This window comes from Salmo trutta, chromosome 3, assembly GCF_901001165.1.
Source record: "Salmo trutta chromosome 3, fSalTru1.1, whole genome shotgun sequence".
NCBI lineage: Eukaryota > Metazoa > Chordata > Actinopteri > Salmoniformes > Salmonidae > Salmo > Salmo trutta.
Window position 1 is genome coordinate 13,912,566 of NC_042959.1, and position 20,891 is coordinate 13,933,456.

Genomic DNA, 20,891 nt, shown 5'->3' on the forward strand with positions numbered 1-20,891 from the left:
GTAGTCCTTTGTGCTTGGCCTGAGTAGTATACACACACACACATCCAGAGTGACACACACACACACACACACACACACACACACACGGGCTTAATTGTTTATCCAAACAATAGGAAACAATATGCACGACACAAATCCTAAGCGTGTAAGAGTGCCCTTTCTGTCCTACCCCCCCTCTTATAAACCTGTTGTATTCAGATATCATCTATCCTAAAATGAACCATTTCAAATCTAATTTGAAGCTGTTTTAATGTACTTTAGCATATAGAATGATACTACCTTTTTTTCAGTCCTTTTTTAATTCTAGTCTTCCTTCGCCGATCTCCGGGCAGGCTTGTCGAGTCGATCGCTTTCTGTCTCTCTCTCTTCTATGTACAGCGGTTAAAAACTGCCTCCAAAATGCTTAATCGCTGTGGAAACCGTCTTCGCACGGCTGTTACATCTCCATCCCAGTGTGTCGCTCTCTGTGTGTGTGTGTGAGGGAAAGAGTCACTAACCTATTAAATAAGCGTTGCGCTCCGTTTCCCTAGCTCCCTGCGTCGCTTTGTTTGAGAGCTCGGTGTCTGTGCCTTATAATAGAAGTGCACTGTAGCCTATAACTTCACCCTGAACTAATGTTAAAATAGGTGTCACATCTGTTAAAACATTTGCTTTAGTGCGTCTATGGTTACGCATTTTAACTAACCTTTCCATACAGCCTTATGGATCTACAGGCTATATAATGTCATTGTCTCTTTCTTAATCCGTTTCGTAAAGGACACCAGGTGTTGCCAAGACCCGGTGCTGTGATCCCTGCGCGCCTGAAGCTCACCGTCTTCTGTCTGTTCAGCTCCGTTACCGAGTTCAGCAGACTAGCCTTGAAAACCAGAAAGTATTTCAAGTCCACCATGAGCAACACAACCAACCCTTTTTAGATTGTCCTTTTAAATTCAGTTAATCATTCAGTTTGACCCACATCCGTTTGCGTTGTGCAGTGGTGGAAAAAGTACTACATTTTCATACTTGAGTGAAAGTAAAGATACCATAATAGAAAATGAAAGTGAAAGTCATCCAGTAAAATCCTACTTTAGTAAAAGTATTTGGTTTTAAATATACTTAAGTGTCAAAAGTATAAATCATTTTACATTCCTTATATAAAGCAAACCAGAGGGCACAATTGTTTTAGTTTTAATTTACAGATAGCCAGGGGCAGACTGCAACACCCAGACATCATTTACAAACTAAGTATTTGTGTTTAGTGAGTGCACTAGATCAGAGGCAGTAGGGATGACCAGGGATGTTCTCTGTTTAGTGAGTCCGCCAGATCAGAGGCAGTAGGGATGACCAGGGATGTTCTCTTGATAAGTGTGTGAATTAGACCATTTTCCTGTCCTGCTAAGCCTTCAAAATGTAACAACTACTTTTGGGTGTCAGGGAAAATGTATGGAGTAAAAAGTACATCATTTCCTTTAGGAATGTAGTGATGTAAAAAAATATATAAATAGTAAAGTACAGATACCCCAAAAAACTACTTAAGTAGTACTTTAAAATATTTTTTACTTAAATACCTTACACCTCTGGCTTTGTGCATAAATTACACTGTGCATGAAATAACTCAAACCCTTTTGTCAGAAAAATATGCTTTAGTATTTCCCTGAAAAGAGATATAGCCTTGGTTTATTCTACTAGATAAGTGGTTCTTGGGGCTACAACAGGCCTGTGACTTTTCAGCTGTATGTGTTCACAGATTCAGAAGGTTGTTATTAGGACACTGTAGAGCAGTCTCTAATTACGATTCTCCTGTTTTTGTCCAAGGAAAGTACAATCAAATGTACAAAATCCAATCAACGAGGGGAAGAAAGAGAGGTTTGGTTGGAGAAAGAGGGGAACAAGAGGTGACAGGGCAGAGAGAACAACATACAAACATGTTGCTCGCGGAATAAAAGAGAGGAGAGGGAGGAGATGAGCTGATGGATTATAGAGCAATATATATTTTGTTTACATTGTACAGATCTGTTGTTTTTATCAGCAGCAACATCATAAGAATAATCCTCCTCAGCATCACTGTTGAGTTATGAAACCAAGACAGGATTCAGTCTTACAGTATATTCTGAGCGTCCCTAAATACACCACAACAGTAGAAAAACACACAGCTTCTCCACACACACACACACACACACACACACACACACACACACACACACACACACAAACATCCCTAACACACTGGCACCTTCATTGGGGAGAATGGGTTTGTGGTAATTGCTGGAGCTGAATCAGTGGAATGGTATTAAATACATCAAACATGGTTTGATGCCATTCCATTAACTCCGTTCCAGCCATTATTTTGAGCCGTCCTCCCCTCAGCAGCCTCCACTGATTCTCACTCTCTCATTGTCAGTCACAGAAAGATTTTCTTTCCATCTTTTCTTTCAATTGATATATTTTCCCCCTTGCTCTGTCCATCCTTTCAGTGCTGAAAGCAAAGTCTGGTACACATCACCTATTCTCCTCCATTCCGTGCCCTTTCTCTCTCTCTGTCTGTGTCTGTGTGTTTCTCTGTGTGTTTCTCTGTGTGTTTCTCTGTGTGTTTCTCTGTGTGTGTCTGTCCAGTCATAATTTAATGACTTCCCTTTCCAGGAGAAGGGAGGCTACGCTCCATCTTTTTAGTTTATGTTCACAGAAATGTAGTGCTGCTCTCTCTCTCTCTCTCTCTCTCTCTCTCTCTCTCTCTCTCTCTCTCTCTCTCTGTCTCTCTGTCTCTCTATCTCTCTCTCTCTCTCTCTCTCTCTCTCTCTCTCTCTCTCTCTCTCTCTCTCTCTCTCATTCTCAGTGCCGCCAGTGTCACCTCCCTCTAAAAAAAATAAACAGTACTACTTATCAGCAGATACTTTCTTTTAATCTGGAATCCTTAATTAAACAATAACAAAGCGAGCACCCCGCCTCTGTTGCGGTGAAAACCTGAGGATGGTCCTGGAGAAATGTAACCACTCTCAAATTCATAGACAGCTATGGATGCAAGGACTGACCATACATGATATCACAATCATAGTTTAAGTCTATATAGTGTTTGTTTACAAACATTGGAGTAAAACAAGGTTATGTTTGTGGTTCTGATGGGGTATGACAGTTGAACTAAGCTCATGAGGCATTTATAAGTTACAATCTTCAAGAATCAATGGGCACATATCATTCATTTAGAAGTCCATAAATTGATGTAGCAACTAAGGATTCTAGCTTTTAACTGTAACATGTATCGAGTTTATCATAATTTACAGATGTAGGATCTTAATTTGGTCACCCTGTTGCAGGAGACATTTTGTGCAATGCAGGATATTTAAAACTTAGTGTATTTGAGGTTTAAAAAGGCTTCTGAAGTTTGTAACATGCCATTTGAAATTTCAGACATGATTTACCCTTACGAAAAATGTATCAACCCCTTCAAAAATGTCCATGAATATAATCCTCATAATAATTCACATTTCCTATTCCCCTCTTGCTGCTTCTATCTCAAGGCCATCAGACTGTTAAACAGCCATCACTAACACAGAGAGGCTGCTGCCTACATACAGACTTGAAATCATTGGCCACTTTAAGAAATGGATCACTAGTCACTTTAATAATGTTTACATATCTTGCATTATTCATCGCATATGTATATGTTGTATTTTATACCATCTATTGCACTTTGCCTATGCCGCTCGGCCATTGTTCATCATTCATGTGTATATTCTTATTCCATTACTTAGATTTGTGTGTATTAGGTAGTTGTTGTGGAATTGTTCGATTACTTGTTAGATATTGCTGCACTGTTGAAGCACAAGCATTTCGCGATACTCGCAATAACATCTGCTAACCATGTGTATGTGACCAACAAAATTTGATTTGATTTGCAGGATTATTTTTCTTCGGTAGCAAACTGGCTCAAATTAAGATCCTACATCTGTACAACACTTGGAAAAAGTCTAATTTACAGCGATATACAGTATATTAGGATTTATATTCACAGTTTCTCTATTTCTCTCTTTCACTCACTCACTCACTCACACCTCTTTCTCTGGGGTGAAGGATACATAGGGGTTTTAACAGATGTTAAACCTCTCTCCCTGGGGTAACAGCGGTACACCCCTCTGTCTGTCTCCCTAGTCTCTCTCCCTCACACACTATCTCTCTTTATCTCTCTTTTTTCTCTGCCCATCCTCCTGTCTCACTTTCTTCTCTCTCTCCTCACACGTTCATCCTTTAACTGACAGAAGTGAGAGAGGCACTTCCACAGGCTAAGTACTTATTTTACCTCTTTCTGACACCATCTCTCTCTCCACCCCTCTCTATCTCTCTCTCCCTCTCTCGCTCTCTCCACCCCTCTCTATCTCTCTCTCTCTCTCCACCCCCTCTCTATCTCTCTCTCCCTCTCTCGCTCTCTCCACCCCTCTCTATCTCTCTCTCTCTCTCTCGCTCTCTCCACCCCCTCTCTATCTCTCTCTCTCTCTCTCCCCCTCTCTCCCCCCCTCTCTATCTCTCTCTCTCTCTCGCTCTCTCCACCCCTCTCTCTCTCTCTCTCTCTCTCCACCCCTCTCTATCTCTCTCTCCCTCTCTCGCTCTCTCCACCCCTCTCTATCTCTCTCTCGCTCTCTCGCTCTCTCCACCCCTCTCTATCTCTCTCTCTCTCTCGCTCTCTCCACCCCTCTCTATCTCTCTCTCGCTCTCTCCACCCCTCTCTATCTCTCTCTCGCTCTCTCCACCCCTCTCTATCTCTCTCTCCCTCTCTCGCTCTCTCCACCCCTCTCTATCTCTCTCTCCCTCTCTCGCTCTCTCCACCCATCTCTATCTCTCTCTCCCTCTCTCGCTCTCTCCACCCATCTCTATCTCTCTCTCCCTCTCGCGCTCTTTCCACCCCTCTCTCTCTCTCTCTCCCTCTCTCGCTCTCTCCCCCCCTCTCTCTCTCTCTCTCTCTCTCTCGCTCTTTCCACCCCTCTCTATCTCTCTCTCCCTCTCTCGCTCTCTCCACCCCTCTCTATCTCTCTCTCCCTCTCTCGCTCTCTCCACCCCTCTATCTCTCTCGCTCTCTCCACCCCTCTCTATCTCTCTCGCTCTCTCCACCCCTCTCTATCTCTCTCTCCCTCTCTCGCTCTCTCCACCCCTCTCTATCTCTCTCTCTCTCTCTCGCTCTCTCCACCCCTCTCTATCTCTCTCTCCCTCTCGCGCTCTTTCCACCCCTCTCTATCTCTCTCTCTCTCTCTCTCTCTCGCTCTCTCCACCCCTCTCTATCTCTCTCTCCCTCTCGCGCTCTTTCCACCCCTCTCTATCTCTCTCTCTCTCTCTCTCGCTCTCTCCACCCCTCTCTATCTCTCTCTCTCTCTCGCGCTCTTTCCACCCCTCTCTATCTCTCTCTCTCTCTCTCGCTCTCTCCACCCCTCTCTATCTCTCTCTCTCTCTCGCTCTCTCCACCCCTCTCTATCTCTCTCTCTCTCTCTCGCTCTCTCCACCCCTCTCTCTCTCTCTCTCTCTCTCTCTCTCTCTCTCTCCCTCTCTCTAATTAACTAGGTTTTAGTAACAAACCTTTGGGCTTTGGAGTTTCCATGGTTACACCAACATCCTATCTAGTCGGGCCACGTCTGTGTGTGTGTGTGTGTGTGTGTGTGTGTGTGTGTGTGTGTGTGTGTGTGGTTGTGGTTGTGCATGCACATGGACATGTTTTGGCTGTGCATGCCCTGGGCTCTGTTTTTAATGCTTTTGTCTTCCAGAGGGACAGACAGATGTTGCCATTCTGCTGCCGCCTCTCGCTCCTCTCCTCTCGCTCCTCTTTTCTTCTCTTGCTCTTTTCTCCTCTCGCTCCTCTCCTCTCGCTCCTCTTTTCTCCTCTCGCTCCTCTCCTCTCACTCCTCTCGCTCCTCTCCTCTCGCTCCTCTCCTCTCGCTCCTCTCCTCTCGCTCCTCTTTTCTCCTCTCGCTCCTCTCCTCTCGCTCCTCTCCTCTCGCTCCTCTCCTCTCGCTCCTCTCCTCTCGCTCCTCTTTTCTCCTCTCGCTCCTCTCCTCTCGCTCCTCTCCTCTCGCTCCTCTCCTCTCGCTCCTCTTTTCTCCTCTCCTCTCGCTCCTCTCCTCTCGCTCCTCTCCTCTCGCTCCTCTTTTCTCCTCTCCTCTCCTCTCGCTCCTCTCCTCTCGCTCCTCTTTTCTCCTCTCCTCTCGCTCCTCTCCTCTCGCTCCTCTCCTCTCGCTCCTCTTTTCTCCTCTCCTCTCGCTCCTCTCGCTCCTCTTTTCTCCTCTCGCTCCTCTTTTCTCCTCTCGCTCCTCTTTTCTCCTCTCGCTCCTCTCCTCTCGCTCCTCTCCTCTCGCTCCTCTCCTCTCGCTCCTCTCCTCTCTGAGACCTTATGAATAGAGGCTCCTGGATAGGCAGGATGCTGTCTGTCCCAAATATCAATGTCTAAAATCTACCTCTCTCTTTTTTTCTCTCTCCTCTCCTCTGTATTTCCCTGTCTGAATGGTTAGCTGTCCAGAAGAGTTACACACTGAACCAGTGTACAGTGTTGCATCTGGCTAGCTAGTGTGGTGCTTTGGTGTCCTCATATCGACCAGCCTGTCAGGTTAAAAGTTGCTCTGTATTGGATCATGACTCCTGGTGGCAGGGCAGGAACCGAAATAACTGCATTTTATTCCAGCCCGCCTTCAAATCAATTGGGTGATGAAGGCTGATGATGGAGCTTGTGACATCCCTGAGGTCAAAGGTCATAAGTCAGAGGCAGCGCTGATGACAAAATGGACCAATCCCAGAGCTATATATCTATGTCTATATATATATATATATGGCTCAGCCATACCGCTGTTTATTTCCAGGAAGGTTGGAATAAGACCTTGGTGGGCTATACAATCCTGCCAGCCAGAAGGTATATTTGCATTGTAAAGAATGTTTTCTCATGATGTTTCTCTTCTCTGTTTTATCTTTCAGCCAACAAGACCCTGTTGGGGGGAGGAGGAGGTGAGTCCTTCTGTCGCTCTTTACTCTTTTATTTCTGTTCCCTTGTTCCTGGAGAGAAAGAATACAGACCGCTGTGTGTGTGTGTGTGTGTGTGTGTGTGTGTGTGTTAGACCTGGGATAACTATAGTTTTAACTATGCTTCATCGAAAGTAAAATAAAAATGGGAGTTTACTTACTTTGGAAGTGACTACAACTATTTGTAGTCAAATCCCAAAAACAAATGACAACTTTCTAAAACGATTTGAATACAGATCTGAGAAAGCAACTACTTTCCAAAAATATTTCAATACAGATCTCAGGAAGTGACAACTTTTCAGAAACGATTGGATTGGCTGCCTTCAACTAATGGCAGGGCTGTATCTGGAACTGCATGTTGATGATAACAATAGAATGAATAGAGCATAAACAATCTTCTATACTATTCCAGTCTATATGACAGTCATATTTGATCTACACAATACATTTCTATCTGAACATTCTGTAAATGTCCATTCTGAATGTCCATTGCCCCAGGTGTACAGTGAGGGGGAAAAAGTATTTGATCCCCTGCTGATTTTGTACGTTTGCCCACTGACAAAGAAATGATCAGTCTATAATTTTAATGGTAGGTTTATTTGAACAGTGAGAGACAGAATAACAACAAAAACATCCAGAAAAACGCATGTCAAAAATGTTATAAATTGATTTGCATTTTAATGAGGGAAATAAGTATTTGACCCCCTCTCAATCAGAAAGATTTCTGGCTCCCAGGTGTCTTTTATACAGGTAACGAGCTGAGATTAGGAGCACACTCTTAAAGGGAGTGCTCCTAATCTCAGTTTGTTACCTGTATAAAAGACACCTGTCCACAGAAGCAATCAATCAATCAGATTCCAAACTCTCCACCATGGCCAAGACCAAAGAGCTCTCCAAGGATGTCAGGGACAAGATTGTAGACCTACACAAGGCTGGAATGGGCTACAAGACTATCGCCAAGCAGCTTGGTGAGAAGGTGACAACAGTTGGTGCGATTATTCGCAAATGGAAGAAACTCAAAAGAACTGTCAATCTCCCTCGGCCTGGGGCTCCATGCAAGATCTCATGATCATTGCAACTCCACGAGGTGAGAACGGTGAGGAATCAGCCCAGAACTACATGGGAGGATCTTGTCAATGATCTCAAGGCAGCTGGGACCATAGTCACCAAGAAAACAATTGGTAACACTACGCCGTGAAGGACTGAAATCCTGCAGCCCCCGCAAGGTCCCCCTGCTCAAGAAAGCACATATACATGCCCGTCTGAAGTTTGCAAATGAACATCTGAATGATTCAGAGGACAACTGGGTGAAGGTGTTGTGGTCAGATGAGACCAAAACGGAGCTCTTTGGCATCAACTCAACTCGCCGTGTTTGGAGGAGGAGGAATGCTGCCTATGACCCCAAGAACACCATCTCCACCGTCAAACATGGAGGTGGAAACATTATGCTTTGGGGGTGTTTTTCTGCTAAGGGGACAGGACAACTTCACCGCATCAAAGGGACGATGGACGGGGCCATGTACCGTCAAATCTTGGGTGAGAACCTCCTTCCCTCAGCCAGGGCATTGAAAATGTGTCTTCCAGCATGACAATGACCCAAAACACACGGCCAAGGCAACAAAGGAGTGGCTCAAGAAGAAGCACATTAAGGTCCTGGAGTGGCCTAGCCAGTCTCCAGACCTTAATCCCATAGAAAATCTGTGGAGGGAGCTGAAGGTTCGAGTTGCCAAACGTCAGCCTCGAAACCTTAATGTTTTTGAGAAGATCTGCAAAGAGGAGTGGGACAAAATCCCTCCTGAGATGTGTGCAAACCTGGTGGCCAACTACAAGAAACGTCTGACCTCTGTGATTGCCAACAAGGGTTTTGCCACCAAGTACTAAGTCATGTTTTGCAGAGGGGTCAAATACTTATTTCCCTCATTAAAATGCAAATCAATTTATAACATTTTTGACATGCGTTTTTCTGGATTTGTTTGTTGTTATTCTGTCTCTCACTGTTCAAATAAACCTACCATTAAAATTATAGACTGATCATTTCTTTGTCAGTGGGAAAACGTACAAAATCAGCAGGGGATCAAATACTTTATTCCCTCACTGTACATAATCAAACCAATTAACCAATATTATGTTGTACAGATAAGTATAAATACGTTTTGACTCTCAACAACCGTATGACTCTTTCAACATGCCAATGAAACGGTTGAAAGCTGCAATTCATTTAATGATACCCGAAAATACTGCAGAGAAATTCGAAGCCATTTGCGAACATTGCAAGTTGGATGCTTAGCAAAAACAACTGTGAACCTCTTTGTCCATCTGAGGGTTCTTGTTTCAAACACTATAACATCTTTAAAGGGATAGTTTACTCAGAATACAAACTAACATGATTTTCCACCTACCTTGGCTGTAGTTGATTCAAGTTTTTGGATATTTCATTTCCTTTCTACACTTAATAGCCATATTTTGATACTGTTAGCATTCTCAGTAACACTTAACATTAAACTGTTCTTGTTCCTGTGCAATACAATTGTAGTTACTTTTGGAACATTTTGTTAGCATGTTACATAATTCTTTGATAATTGCATTTTAATTGCATAGCAATGCGCTGAGTTTTTGTAGCAACTGTACACAAGGAATAGTGACTGTTTCCTTATTCCACTTATGTAATAACTCCATTATTATGCAACTATAAACCAACGTCCTATGTAACAATAATGTTGCTATTGTAATAATCACTAAGTTACTACACATGTATAAGAACTGGATGTCAAGTGTTACTGCATTACCTTATGTCACTCATTATGAAAATCATTTGTTAGTCATTTTGAAGCTGCAAAAGTGGTTTACTTTAATGTTGAGGTGATTCAATGTCCCTCGTGTATTTAATTCTATCTATAGGCTATATTAAGATTCATATCTGAGAGCCCGCCAAACCATGTGCTAATGGTCATATATTTAGACTAATTCAACTAACTGTTGTAGTTTTTGGTTCTTCATCAAATATTTGGCAGCCATATACAGTTGAAGTCAGAAGTTTACATACACCTTAGCCAAATACATTTAAACTCAGTTTTTCACAATTCCAAGTAAAAATTCCATGTTTTACGTCAGGATCACCACAAAATTTTAAGAATGTGAAATGTCAGAATGATGGTAGAGAGAATGATTGATATATTTCAGCTTTTATTTCTTTCATCACATTCCCAGTGCGTCAGAAGTTTACATACACTCAATTAGTATTTGGTAGCATTGCCTTTAAATTGTTTAACTTGGGGCAAACGTTTCGGTTAGACTTCCACAAGCTTCCCACAAGAAGTTGGGTGAATTTTGGCCCATTCCTCCTGACAGAGCTGGTGTAACTGAGTCAGGTTTGTAGGCCTCCTTGCTCGCACACACTTTTTCAATTCTGCCCACAAATTTTCTATGGGATTGAGGTCAGGGCTTTGTGATGGCCACTCCAATACCTTGACTTTGTTGTCCTTAAGCCATTTTGCCACAACTTTGGAAGTATGCTTGGGGTCATTGTCCATTTGGAAGACCCATTTGCGACCAAGCTTTAACTTCCTGACTGATGTCTTGAGATGTTGCTTCAATATTTCCACATAATTTTCAACCTCATGATGCCATCTATTTTGTGAAGTGCACCAGTCCCTCCTGCAGCAAGCACCACCACAACATGAAGCTGCCACCCCTGTGCTTCACGGTTGGGATGGTGTTCTTCGGCTTGCAAGCATCTCCCTTTTTCCTCCAAACATAACAATGGTCATTATGGCCAAACAGTTCTATTTTTGTTTCAGCAGACCAGAGGACATTTCTCCAAAAAGTATGATCTTTGTCCCCATGTGCAGTTGCAAACTGTAGTCTGGCTTTTTTTATGGCGGTTTTGGAGCAGTGGCTTCTTCCTTGCTGAGCGGCCTTTCAGGTTATGTCGATATAGGACTCGTTTTACTGTGGATATAGATACTTTTGTACCTGTTTCCTCCAGCATCTTCACAAGGTCCTTTGCTGTTGTTCTGGGATTGATTTGCACTTTTCACACCAAAGTACGTTCATCTCTAGGAGACAGAACGCGTCTCCTTCCTGAGCGGTATGATAGGTATGATGGCTGCATGGTCCCATGGTGTTTACTTGTGTACTATTGTTTGTACAGATGAACATGGTACCTTCAGGCGTTTGGAAATTGCTCCCAAGGATGAACCAGACTTGTGGAGGTCTACAATTTTATTTCTGAGGTCTTGGCTGATTTATTTTGATTTTCCCATGATGTCAAGCAAAGAGGCACTAAGTTTGAAGGTAGGCCTTGAAATACATCCACAGGTACACCTCCAATTTACTCAAATTATGTCAATTAGCCTATCATAAGCTTCTAAAGTCGTGACATCATTTTCTGGAATTTTCCAAGCATGCTTCGCCGTAGGAATGGTAACAGATTTCCTCCAGATGTGATGCTTGACATTCAGGCCAAAGAGTTCAATCTTGGTTTCATCAGAACAGAGAATCTTGTTTCTCACGGTTTGAGAGTCCTTTAGGTGACTTTTGGCAAACTCCAAGTGGGCTGTCATGTGCCTTTTTAATGAGGAGTGGCTTCCATCTGGCTCCTTTACCATAAAGGCCTGATTGGTGGAGTGCTGCAGATATGGTTGTCCCTCTGGAAGGTTCTCCCATCTTCACAGAGGAACTCTGGATCTTTGTCAGAGTGACCATCGGGTTTTTGGTCAACTCCATGACCAAGGCCCTTCTCCCCCGATTGCTCAGTTTGGCCGGGCAGCCAGCTCTAGGAAGAGTCTTGGTGGTTCCAAACTTCTTCCATTTAAGAATGATGTAGGCCACTGTGTTCTTGGGGACCTTCAATGCTGCATAAATGTTTTGGTACCCTTCCCCAGATCTGTGCCTCGACATAATCCTGTCTCGGAGCTCTACGGACAATTCTTTCGACCTCATAGCTTGGTTTCTACTCCGACTGTCAACTGTGGGACCTTTTATATAGACAGGTGTGTGCCTTTCTAAATCATGTCTAATCAATTGAATTTACCACAGTTGGACTCCAACCAAGTTGTAGAAACATCTCAAGGATGATATTTGGAAACAGGATGTACCGGAGCTCAATTACGAGTCCGATAGCGAAGGGTCTGAATATTTTGGTTATTTATACATTTGCAAACATTAAAAAAAACTGTTTTTGCTTTGTCATTTTAAGGTATTGTGTGTAGATTGAGGTACATTTTTTATTGAATCAATTTTAGATTAAGGCTTTAACGTAACAAAATGTGTTAAAAGTGAAGCGTCCTGAATCCTTTCTGAATGCACTGTTTATCATTTATTACTATGGGGTGCTGTGTATATAAACAGTAATTTCTCAGTCTGTTGTTAAGTCAGTGCTTTGCGGCGTGTGTGTGGTGTTGAGAGACTGTGGAGGTAATCGATACCAGTGATAAATCTGTACTACTAGTGGCCAGTCACTCAGACCCCCCCCCCCCCCCCCCACAGCTGAGGGTGTGACCATGTGAGTGTGACCGTGTGTGTGAGTGCGTGCCAAACTGTGTTTGCGTGTGTGTTATTCACCCAGAAGGCCTAGCTTTGTTTGGTCTATCCCAGGCAGTCTCTTCCTGTCACTGCGTCTCCATGGCAGTGTCTCAGGTTGCTACGCAGGGCACTACTTCCTGCCTGTTTGGAGGGAAATAGTAGTGGTGGACCACAAATGGGAATTAGCTATATTTAGCCAGTGTAACTTATTTTGTGCAATACTTAGAGTATGTTATGCATGGTCCCTGGCTGCTGAATAAACAAATAAATAAATGAAGATGTCATATTCAGAAGCAAAGCCAAGATCTATGTAGAACTGACAATCTCTAAGGAGGATTCTACCACCAGATATACTACATGGTAGATATACTAAAAGTATGTGGACACCCCTTCAAATTAGTGGATTCTGCTATTTCAGCCACACTGGTTGCTGTCATACTAACTAGACTGGGCACGCGCGTGCGTCCGCGCTTGTTGATTTTCTCCAGACACGATTAGGACACGCAGGTTGAAATATCAAAACTAACTCTGAACCAACTACATTAACTTGGGGACAGGTCGAAACACATGAAACAATTATGGCCATTTTAGCTAGCTAGCTTGCTGTTGCTAGCTAATTTGTCCTGGGATATAAACATTGGGTTGTTATTTTACCTGAAATGTACAAGGTCCTTTTTTTATTTTTTATAATTTTTTAAAATCTTTGTAGAATTTTGACCAATTTTGAGTGACACACAATTGTCTGTTCTCAACTCCGACAATTAATCCACAGATGAAAGGGGAAACCTAGTTAGTTTCTAGTAATCTCTCCTTGTTCAGCCTTTTTCTTCTGTGGATTTTACATGGCGCTCGGCAACCAACTTTAAGATGCATTAGTGCACCAGTCTCTCCTGCAGCAAAGCACCCCCACAACATGATGCTGCCACCCCGTGCTTCACGGTTGGGATGGTGTTCTTCGGCTTGCAAGCATCCCCCTTTTTCCTCCAAACATAACGATGGTCATCATGGCAACAGTTCTATTTTTGTTTCAGCAGACCAGAGGACATTTCTCCAAAAAGTATGATCTTTGTCCCCATGTGCAGTTGCAAACTGTAGTCTGGCTTTTTTATGGCGGTTTTGGAGCAGTGGCTTCTTCCTTGCTGAGTGGCCTTTCAGGTTATGTCGATATAGGACTCGTTTTACTGTGGATATAGATACTTTTGTACCTGTTTCCTCCAGCATCTTCACACGGTCCTTTGCTGTTGTTCTGGGATTGATTTGCACTTTTCGCACCAAAGTACGTTCATCTCTAGGAGACAGAATGCGTCTCCTTCCTGAGCGGTATGACGGCTGCATGGTCCCATGGTGTTCATACTTGCGTACTATTGTTTGTACCTTTTGTACCTTGTTTTTTGTACCTTCAGGCATTTGGAAATTGCTCCCAAGGATGAACCAGACTTGTGGAGCTCTACAATTGTTTTTCTGAGGTCTTGGCTGATTTCTTTTGATTTTCCCATGGTGTCAAGGAAAGAGGCACTGAGTTTGAAGTTAGACCTTGAAATATATCCACAGGTACACCTCCAATTGACTGAAATTCTGTCAATTAGCCTATCAGAAGCTTCTAAAGCCATGACATCATTTTCTGGAATTTTCCAAGCTGTTTAAAGGCACGGTCAACTTAAACTTCTGACCCACTAGAATTGTGTTACAGTGAATTATAAGTGAAATAATCTGTCTGTAAACAATTGTTGGAAAAATTACTTTTCATGCACAAAGTAGATGTCCTAACCGACTGCCAAAACTATAGTTTGTTAACAAGAAATTTGTGGAGTGGTTGAAACTTTTTTTAACGACTCCAACCTAAGTGTATGTAAACTTTTGACTTCAACTGTATCTACTGTTTGTTTGTTATGTATTTCTGTGATTAGTTAGTTAGTAAATAAATAATTAAGACAATTTGTATATCGCTGATTCATGAATTAGGTTCGGGTTCGTGCAGATATCCAAGGGTTTGCGATGTTCAATAATGAGAACTGATGAGGTAATGATATTACATTAATACAAGACTATTACCGATGAGATATGAAAACATTTTCCCATGGTGCCCCGACTTCCAAGTTAATTACAGTTTACATGATTAGTTTAATCACGTAATAATAATTGCACATAGAGAATTGATTTGATAAAATAACCATGTAAACATTTAATGATTGTCCAGACACGACAGCCATGCATTCTCCATAGACAAACACTGGCAGTAGAATGGTCCATACTGAAGAGCTCAGTGACTTTCAATGTGGTACCCTCATAGAATGTCACCTTTCCAACAAGTCAGTTCGCCACATTTCTGCCCTGCTAGAGCAGCCCCGGTCAACATTAAGTGCTGTTATTGTGAAGTGAAAACGTCTAGGAGCAACAACGGCTCAGCCACAAAGTGGTAGGCCACACAAGCTTACAGAACGGGATCCCACTGTGCTGAAGTGAGTAAAAATCGTCTGTCCTCAGTTGCAACACTCGCTATCGAGTTCCAAACTGCATGTGGAAGGCCTTTTCCTGTTTCAGCATGACAATTCCCTGGTGCACAACGCAAGGTCCATGCAGAAATGCTTTGTCGAAATCGGTGTGGAAGAACTTGACTGGCTTACACAGAGCCCTGACCTCAACCCCATTGAACACCTTTGGGATGAATTGGAATGTGAGCCAGGTCTAATCACCCAACATCAGCGCCTGACCTCACTAATGCTCTTGTGGCTGAATGGAAGAATGTCCCCACAGCAATGTTCCAACATCTAGTGGAAAGCCTTCCCAGAAGAGTGGAGGCTGTTATAGCAGCAAGTGGGGACCAACTCCATATTAATAAACATGATTTTGGAATTAGACACCATGTAGTGTATCTTGTTCCGTACTCAGCTTCTCTCTAAGGAGGATTATACCACCAGATATCTGGTTCCGTACTCAGCTTCTCTCTAAAGAGGATTATACCACCAGATATCTGGTTCTGTACTCAGCTTCTCTCTAAGGAGGATTATACCACCAGATATCTGGTTCAATACGCGCTCCTCTCACCGTGTATCAACTCTAGATATCTGGTTCAATACGCGCTCCTCTCACCGTGTATCAACTCTAGATATCTGGTTCAATACGCGCTCCTCTCACCGTGTATCAACTCTAGATATCTGGTTCAATACGCGCTCCTCTCACCGTGTATCAACTCTAGATATCTGGTTCAATACGCGCTCCTCTCACCGTGTATCAACTCTAGATATCTGGTTCAATACGCGCTCCTCTCACCGTGTATCAACTCTAGATATCTGGTTCAATACGCGCTCCTCTCACCGTGTATCAACTCTAGATATCTGGTTCAATACGCGCTCCTCTCACCGTGTATCAACTCTAGATATCTGGTTCAATACGCGCTCCTCTCACCGTGTATCAACTCTAGATCAACAGTGGATATGCTTTTTCTCCCATCTTCTCCATCACTGGCAATCTCACTTTCTGTCTTTTTCTTCTGTCTCCCCTCGTTCCTCTCCCTCTTTCTCTACCCCCCTCTCTCTCCTCTGTTCTTTATGGCAGAGTAAAGGTAGATGCTAATTAGGCAGGTACAGACTGGTCAGACCTTTAAAGAGAGGGGGATACAGAGATAAACAAGGGGAAACGTTTGAAAGACAGTGAGGTAGGGACATAAAGGCAGTGAGCAAGAGCTCAGTGGGTGATGAAGTTGATAGATTAGGATTTGAAGAGAGAAGGGAAACGCTTTGTCCTGCATACATCACATTGACAATAGGCCAGTGTGTTTCAACTGTTCAACTGCCTGTCAGTGTGGCTAACAGGAGGCAGGCGGGCAGAGTGGGTAGCAGAGATGAGATGTACTGTGATGTGTGTGTGCTCTGTGGGCTGCTGGGGAACAGAATAGAATGAGCTCCATGTCAAAACACCTACACATACATAATAATGCAGCCTTCACTTAGTCAATTCACAGATCTGCTAAAGTCTCTTAAGAAAACAAGTTGAGTTAAAAATAAGTGTTGTTCTTGTCAATGCCAGTCAGTACTCTATATACCAGTGGTCACCAACCCGTCCATATCCAAGGCATTCCTAGTCGATCATCAAACATTTCTGTAAAAAAAAACAACGATAGAGCCTTCCTATTTTTTTTATTTATTCGTGCTGTTGGTGCCCTTGATCCAGCATCCATAGCACCAGGAAGGAAGTGTTCCCATTTTGAACCATTTCATGTGTCTGAAGGTAGAACTCCGCCTACCCGGCAGGCCTAGTCAAGAGTGCCTATCGCTGGCCAATCAGATAGCTCAGATCACTGTGTCTGCACAGTTTCCACGAGTCATAGACTGTAAAAAGAAACCTCGAACGCACTGCAAAGTTGATACTGTGATATTTCAAAACGTTTAAAACCATGACGAGAGAGACTGTCAACGAATACAGCAAAGAGCTGCTGTTTTTCTGACTGACTTCATGTTTCAGTTGTTATTCAGCACTGTCAACACTTTAAGCCATGAAATGTGGGTTCTCCCTACTTCCACCCGACGCTACAACCAGCACTGCAGCTGAATTGAAGGAGTACAGCAAAGTGTTTCGATAAGCTAGCGTTGGTATTATTAGCGGCTTGTGGCTTTTTTAATATCAAGGAATATTTCACTTTCTCTGGTCATAGGAGTAACAACATGAATTGGTGCATGAGGCAGAAATAATGCAGTGCAAGTTGAGTGTCCCCTTTTCTCAGCGGAGGGAGGGAGGTAGAGAGGAGGGACGCTGCTCCGGGTTACGGGAGGGTTTGGCCGGCCGGGATTTCCTTCTCCCATCGCATTCTAGCGACTCCTTGTGGTGGCCCGGGCGCCTGCAAGCTGACTTCGGTCACCAGCTGGACGGTGTTTTCTCCGAACACATTGGTGTGTCTGGCTTCTGGGTTAAACGAGCAGTGTGTCAAGAAGCAGTGCAGCTTGGCAGGGTGGTGTTTCGGAGGACGCATGGTTCTCGACCTTCGCCTTTCCCGAGTCGGTCGTGGAGTTGCAGCAATGGGACAAGACTGATACCAATTGGATATTACGAAAAAGGGGTAAAAGTACAACAACAAAAAAAGATATATATATTTGCCAATTATTATGCAAGTGACACAACAAATGATCAATTACCAGTGTGATTATATATATAATATATACAAAAATAAATGTAATTTGAAAATGGTCTGAGAAGAACAACATTGGCAGGGCAATTCAAGCATAGCAATATGCAATGATAATGTATTGGGCCTATAGTCAAATGCACAAACCTCATTGCTACAGAGCTGTTTTTAATTGGTTAATGTTGCATAGGCTTATGTTTTAAGTAATGTTTTAAAACAAATGCATTTTGACTAGGAAAGTGATCTTGACTCAGAAAAGGTTGGTGACCACTGCTATATACAGTATCCATATATAGTCAGCTTAAGATAAATGAATCACTTCCCCCAACAGGATCTGGGTTCAAATACTATGTCAAATATCTATATTGCTAAGTAGGTGAATATTTGAATTTATTTGAAAATACTCAAATACACTGACTCAAATGCATTTAACCCAGATATTTGAAAATAGTATTTGAAAATACTTTCAATAGAAGAAGTTGATTGGGGCCACATTGTTAGAAATACTCAAATACACAGATAACAAGTATTTAAATATCAAATACTGAAATTCACAGAAAACAAGTATTTAAATATCAAAAAATGAAATACACGTGTTTCTGAACCCAGGTTGTCCCCCAACACACACACACACACACACACACACACACACACACTATACTGCTGATGTTGTTGTCTTTGAGCTTTGTGTTGGCCGGACTGTACGGTGTCCACCACCAGACCATCCTAAATATTGCCATGGCAACCAGGCTGAAATAAATGATTGGCCCTCTCGCTGGGGGACTCTGGGAAAGGCAATAGTTCCGCCCCATTAGTTTAACAGACAGGCTTTGGACCTATCACCGGTCAGCTGGCAAGGTTATCTGCTGCGACTTAGTATTCCATATGTACAGCAAGTAAGAGTGTGTTTTTACGTGTGTGTCTGTGAGTGTAGTGATTTATGTGTGTATCTATGTGTTTGTGTGCATGCACGCATGTGTGTGTGTCTCTGCGTGTGTTTTGCTGAGAAAAGCAGCCTCCCAGCCAGGTAAGCATAGAGCCAATTATCACCTCCTTCTCATCTAGCTGACAGTGTTTAATGATAAGGGAGGTTGTAGGGAGATGACAGTAAGGCTGAAACACTGTCCTGGCAGGTCCCTGAAGCCAACACTCACTCCTCCTCTCTTCTGCTCCGCCTGCACCCCTCTTCTCTTCTGCTCCGCCTGCACCCCTCCTCCTCTCTTCTGCTCCGCCTGCACCCCTCCTGCAGCCTTCCCTGTAGCTCAGTTGGTAGAGCATGGTGTTTGTAATGCCAGGGTTGTGGGTTCGATTCCCACGGGGGGCCAGCACAGAAAAAAAAAAATGTATGAAATTGTATGAAATGTATGCATTCACTACTGTAAGTCGCTCTGGATAAGAGCGTCTGCTAAATGACTAAAATCTAAATCTAAAATCTAAATCTCCTCCTCTCTTCTGCTCCGCCTGCACCCCTCCTCTCTTCTGCTCTGCCTGCACCCCTCCTCTCTTCTGCTCTGCCTGCACCCCTCCTCTCTTCTGCTCTGCCTGCACCCCTCCTCTCTTCTGCTCCGCCTGCACCCCTCCTCTCTTCTGCTCTGCCTGCACCCCTCTCTTCTGCTCTGCCTGCACCCCTCCTCTCTTCTTCTCTGCCTGCACCCCTCCTCTCTTCTGCTCTGCCTGCACCCCTCCTCTCTTCTGCTCTGCCTGCACCCCTCCTCTCTTCTGCTCTGCCTGCACCCCTCCTCTCTTCTGCTCTGCCTGCACCCCTCCTCTCTTCTGCTCTGCCTGCACCCCTCCTCTCTTCTGCTCTGCCTGCACCCCTCCTCTCTTCTGCTCTGCCTGCACCCCTCCTCTCTTCTGCTCTGCCTGCACCCCTACTCTCTTCTGCTCTGCCTGCACCCCTCCTCTCTTCTGCTCTGCCTGCACCCCTACTCTCTTCTGCTCTGCCTGCACCCCTCCTCTCTTCTGCTCTGCCTGCACCCCTCTTTTCTCTCGTTTCCTCTCATCACCTGTTGTTTCTTCTCCTTAACTCTATTCTGCTCCAACCCTCCTCTTGTTTCTCGCATTCCTCTCTTTTCTCTTCAATCTTTTCTTCTCTTTATTCTCCTTTCTCTCTCTCTTTAATGACTGCCCCTCTCTTTGACTTTTCTTTATCTCTGTCCTCAAATCTCTCCTGTCATGCTCTCTACCATTCTCCTCTTCTTTCATTTCTCATGTCTCTTTCCTCTTTTCCTCTCCTCAAGAAGAACAAAAAAGGATAGAGAAGGATATGAATATGTAGACTCACAAGTTTCCTTCAGTGTTCTCACGAGGTAGGGATTGAATTGTACATTTATAGAATCCATTGTCTCTTAAGTGAACTTCTTAGTATTCCCACTTGTCACTTTGAATGACTTCAGTCAGTCATTCTAGAGCTGCTGAGAGATGTTGTCTTCGTATGGCTGTGATAGATATTGTCTTTGTATGGCTGTGATAGATATTGTCTTTGTATGGCTGTGATAGATATTGTCTTTGTATGGCTGTGATAGATATTGTCTTCGTATGGCTGTGATAGATATTGTCTTCGTATGGCTGTGATAGATATTGTCTTTGTATGGCTGTGATAGATATTGTCTTTGTATGGCTGTGATAGATGTTGTCTTCGTATGGCTGTGATAGATATTGTCTTTGTATGGCTGTGATAGATATTGTCTTCGTATGGCTGTGATAGATATTGTCTTTGTATGGCTGTGATAGATATTGTCTTTGTATGGCTGTGATAGATATTGTCTTTGTATGGCTGTGATAGATATTGTCTTTGTATGGCTGTGATAGATATTGTCTTCGTATGGCTGTGATAGATATTGTCTTCGTATGGCTGTGATAGATATTGTCTTCGTATGGCTGTGATAGATATTGTCTTCGTATGGCTGTGATAGATATTGTCTTTGTATGGCTGTGATAGATATTGTCTTTGTATGGCTGTGATAGATATTGTCTTTGTATGGCTGTGATAGATATTGTCTTCGTATGGCTGTGATAGATATTGTCTTTGTATGGCTGTGATAGATATTGTCTTTGTATGGCTGTGATAGATATTGTCTTCGTATGGCTGTGATAGATATTGTCTTTGTATGGCTGTGATAGATATTGTCTTTGTATGGCTGTGGCTTAGATATTGTCTTTGTATGGCTGTGATAGATATTGTCTTTGTATGGCTGTGATAGATATTGTCTTTGTATGGCTGTGATAGATGTTGTCTTCGTATGGCTGTGATAGATGTTGTCTTCGTATGGCTGTGATAGAT

The 20,891-nt window shown here is 43.3% G+C and overlaps 1 protein-coding gene across 2 annotated transcripts in view; it reads left to right on the forward strand.

Moving 5' to 3' along the window:
- The window catches only part of macrod1 (mono-ADP ribosylhydrolase 1), a 104,951-nt gene that overhangs the window by 60,039 nt on the left and 24,021 nt on the right, over positions 1–20,891 (forward strand). For both annotated transcript variants that reach the window (XM_029724143.1, XM_029724133.1), the window contains exon 4: positions 6,922–6,951. In XM_029724143.1, the coding sequence (XP_029580003.1) occupies positions 6,922–6,951 (30 nt within the window). The remainder of the gene's footprint in view (positions 1–6,921; positions 6,952–20,891) is intronic.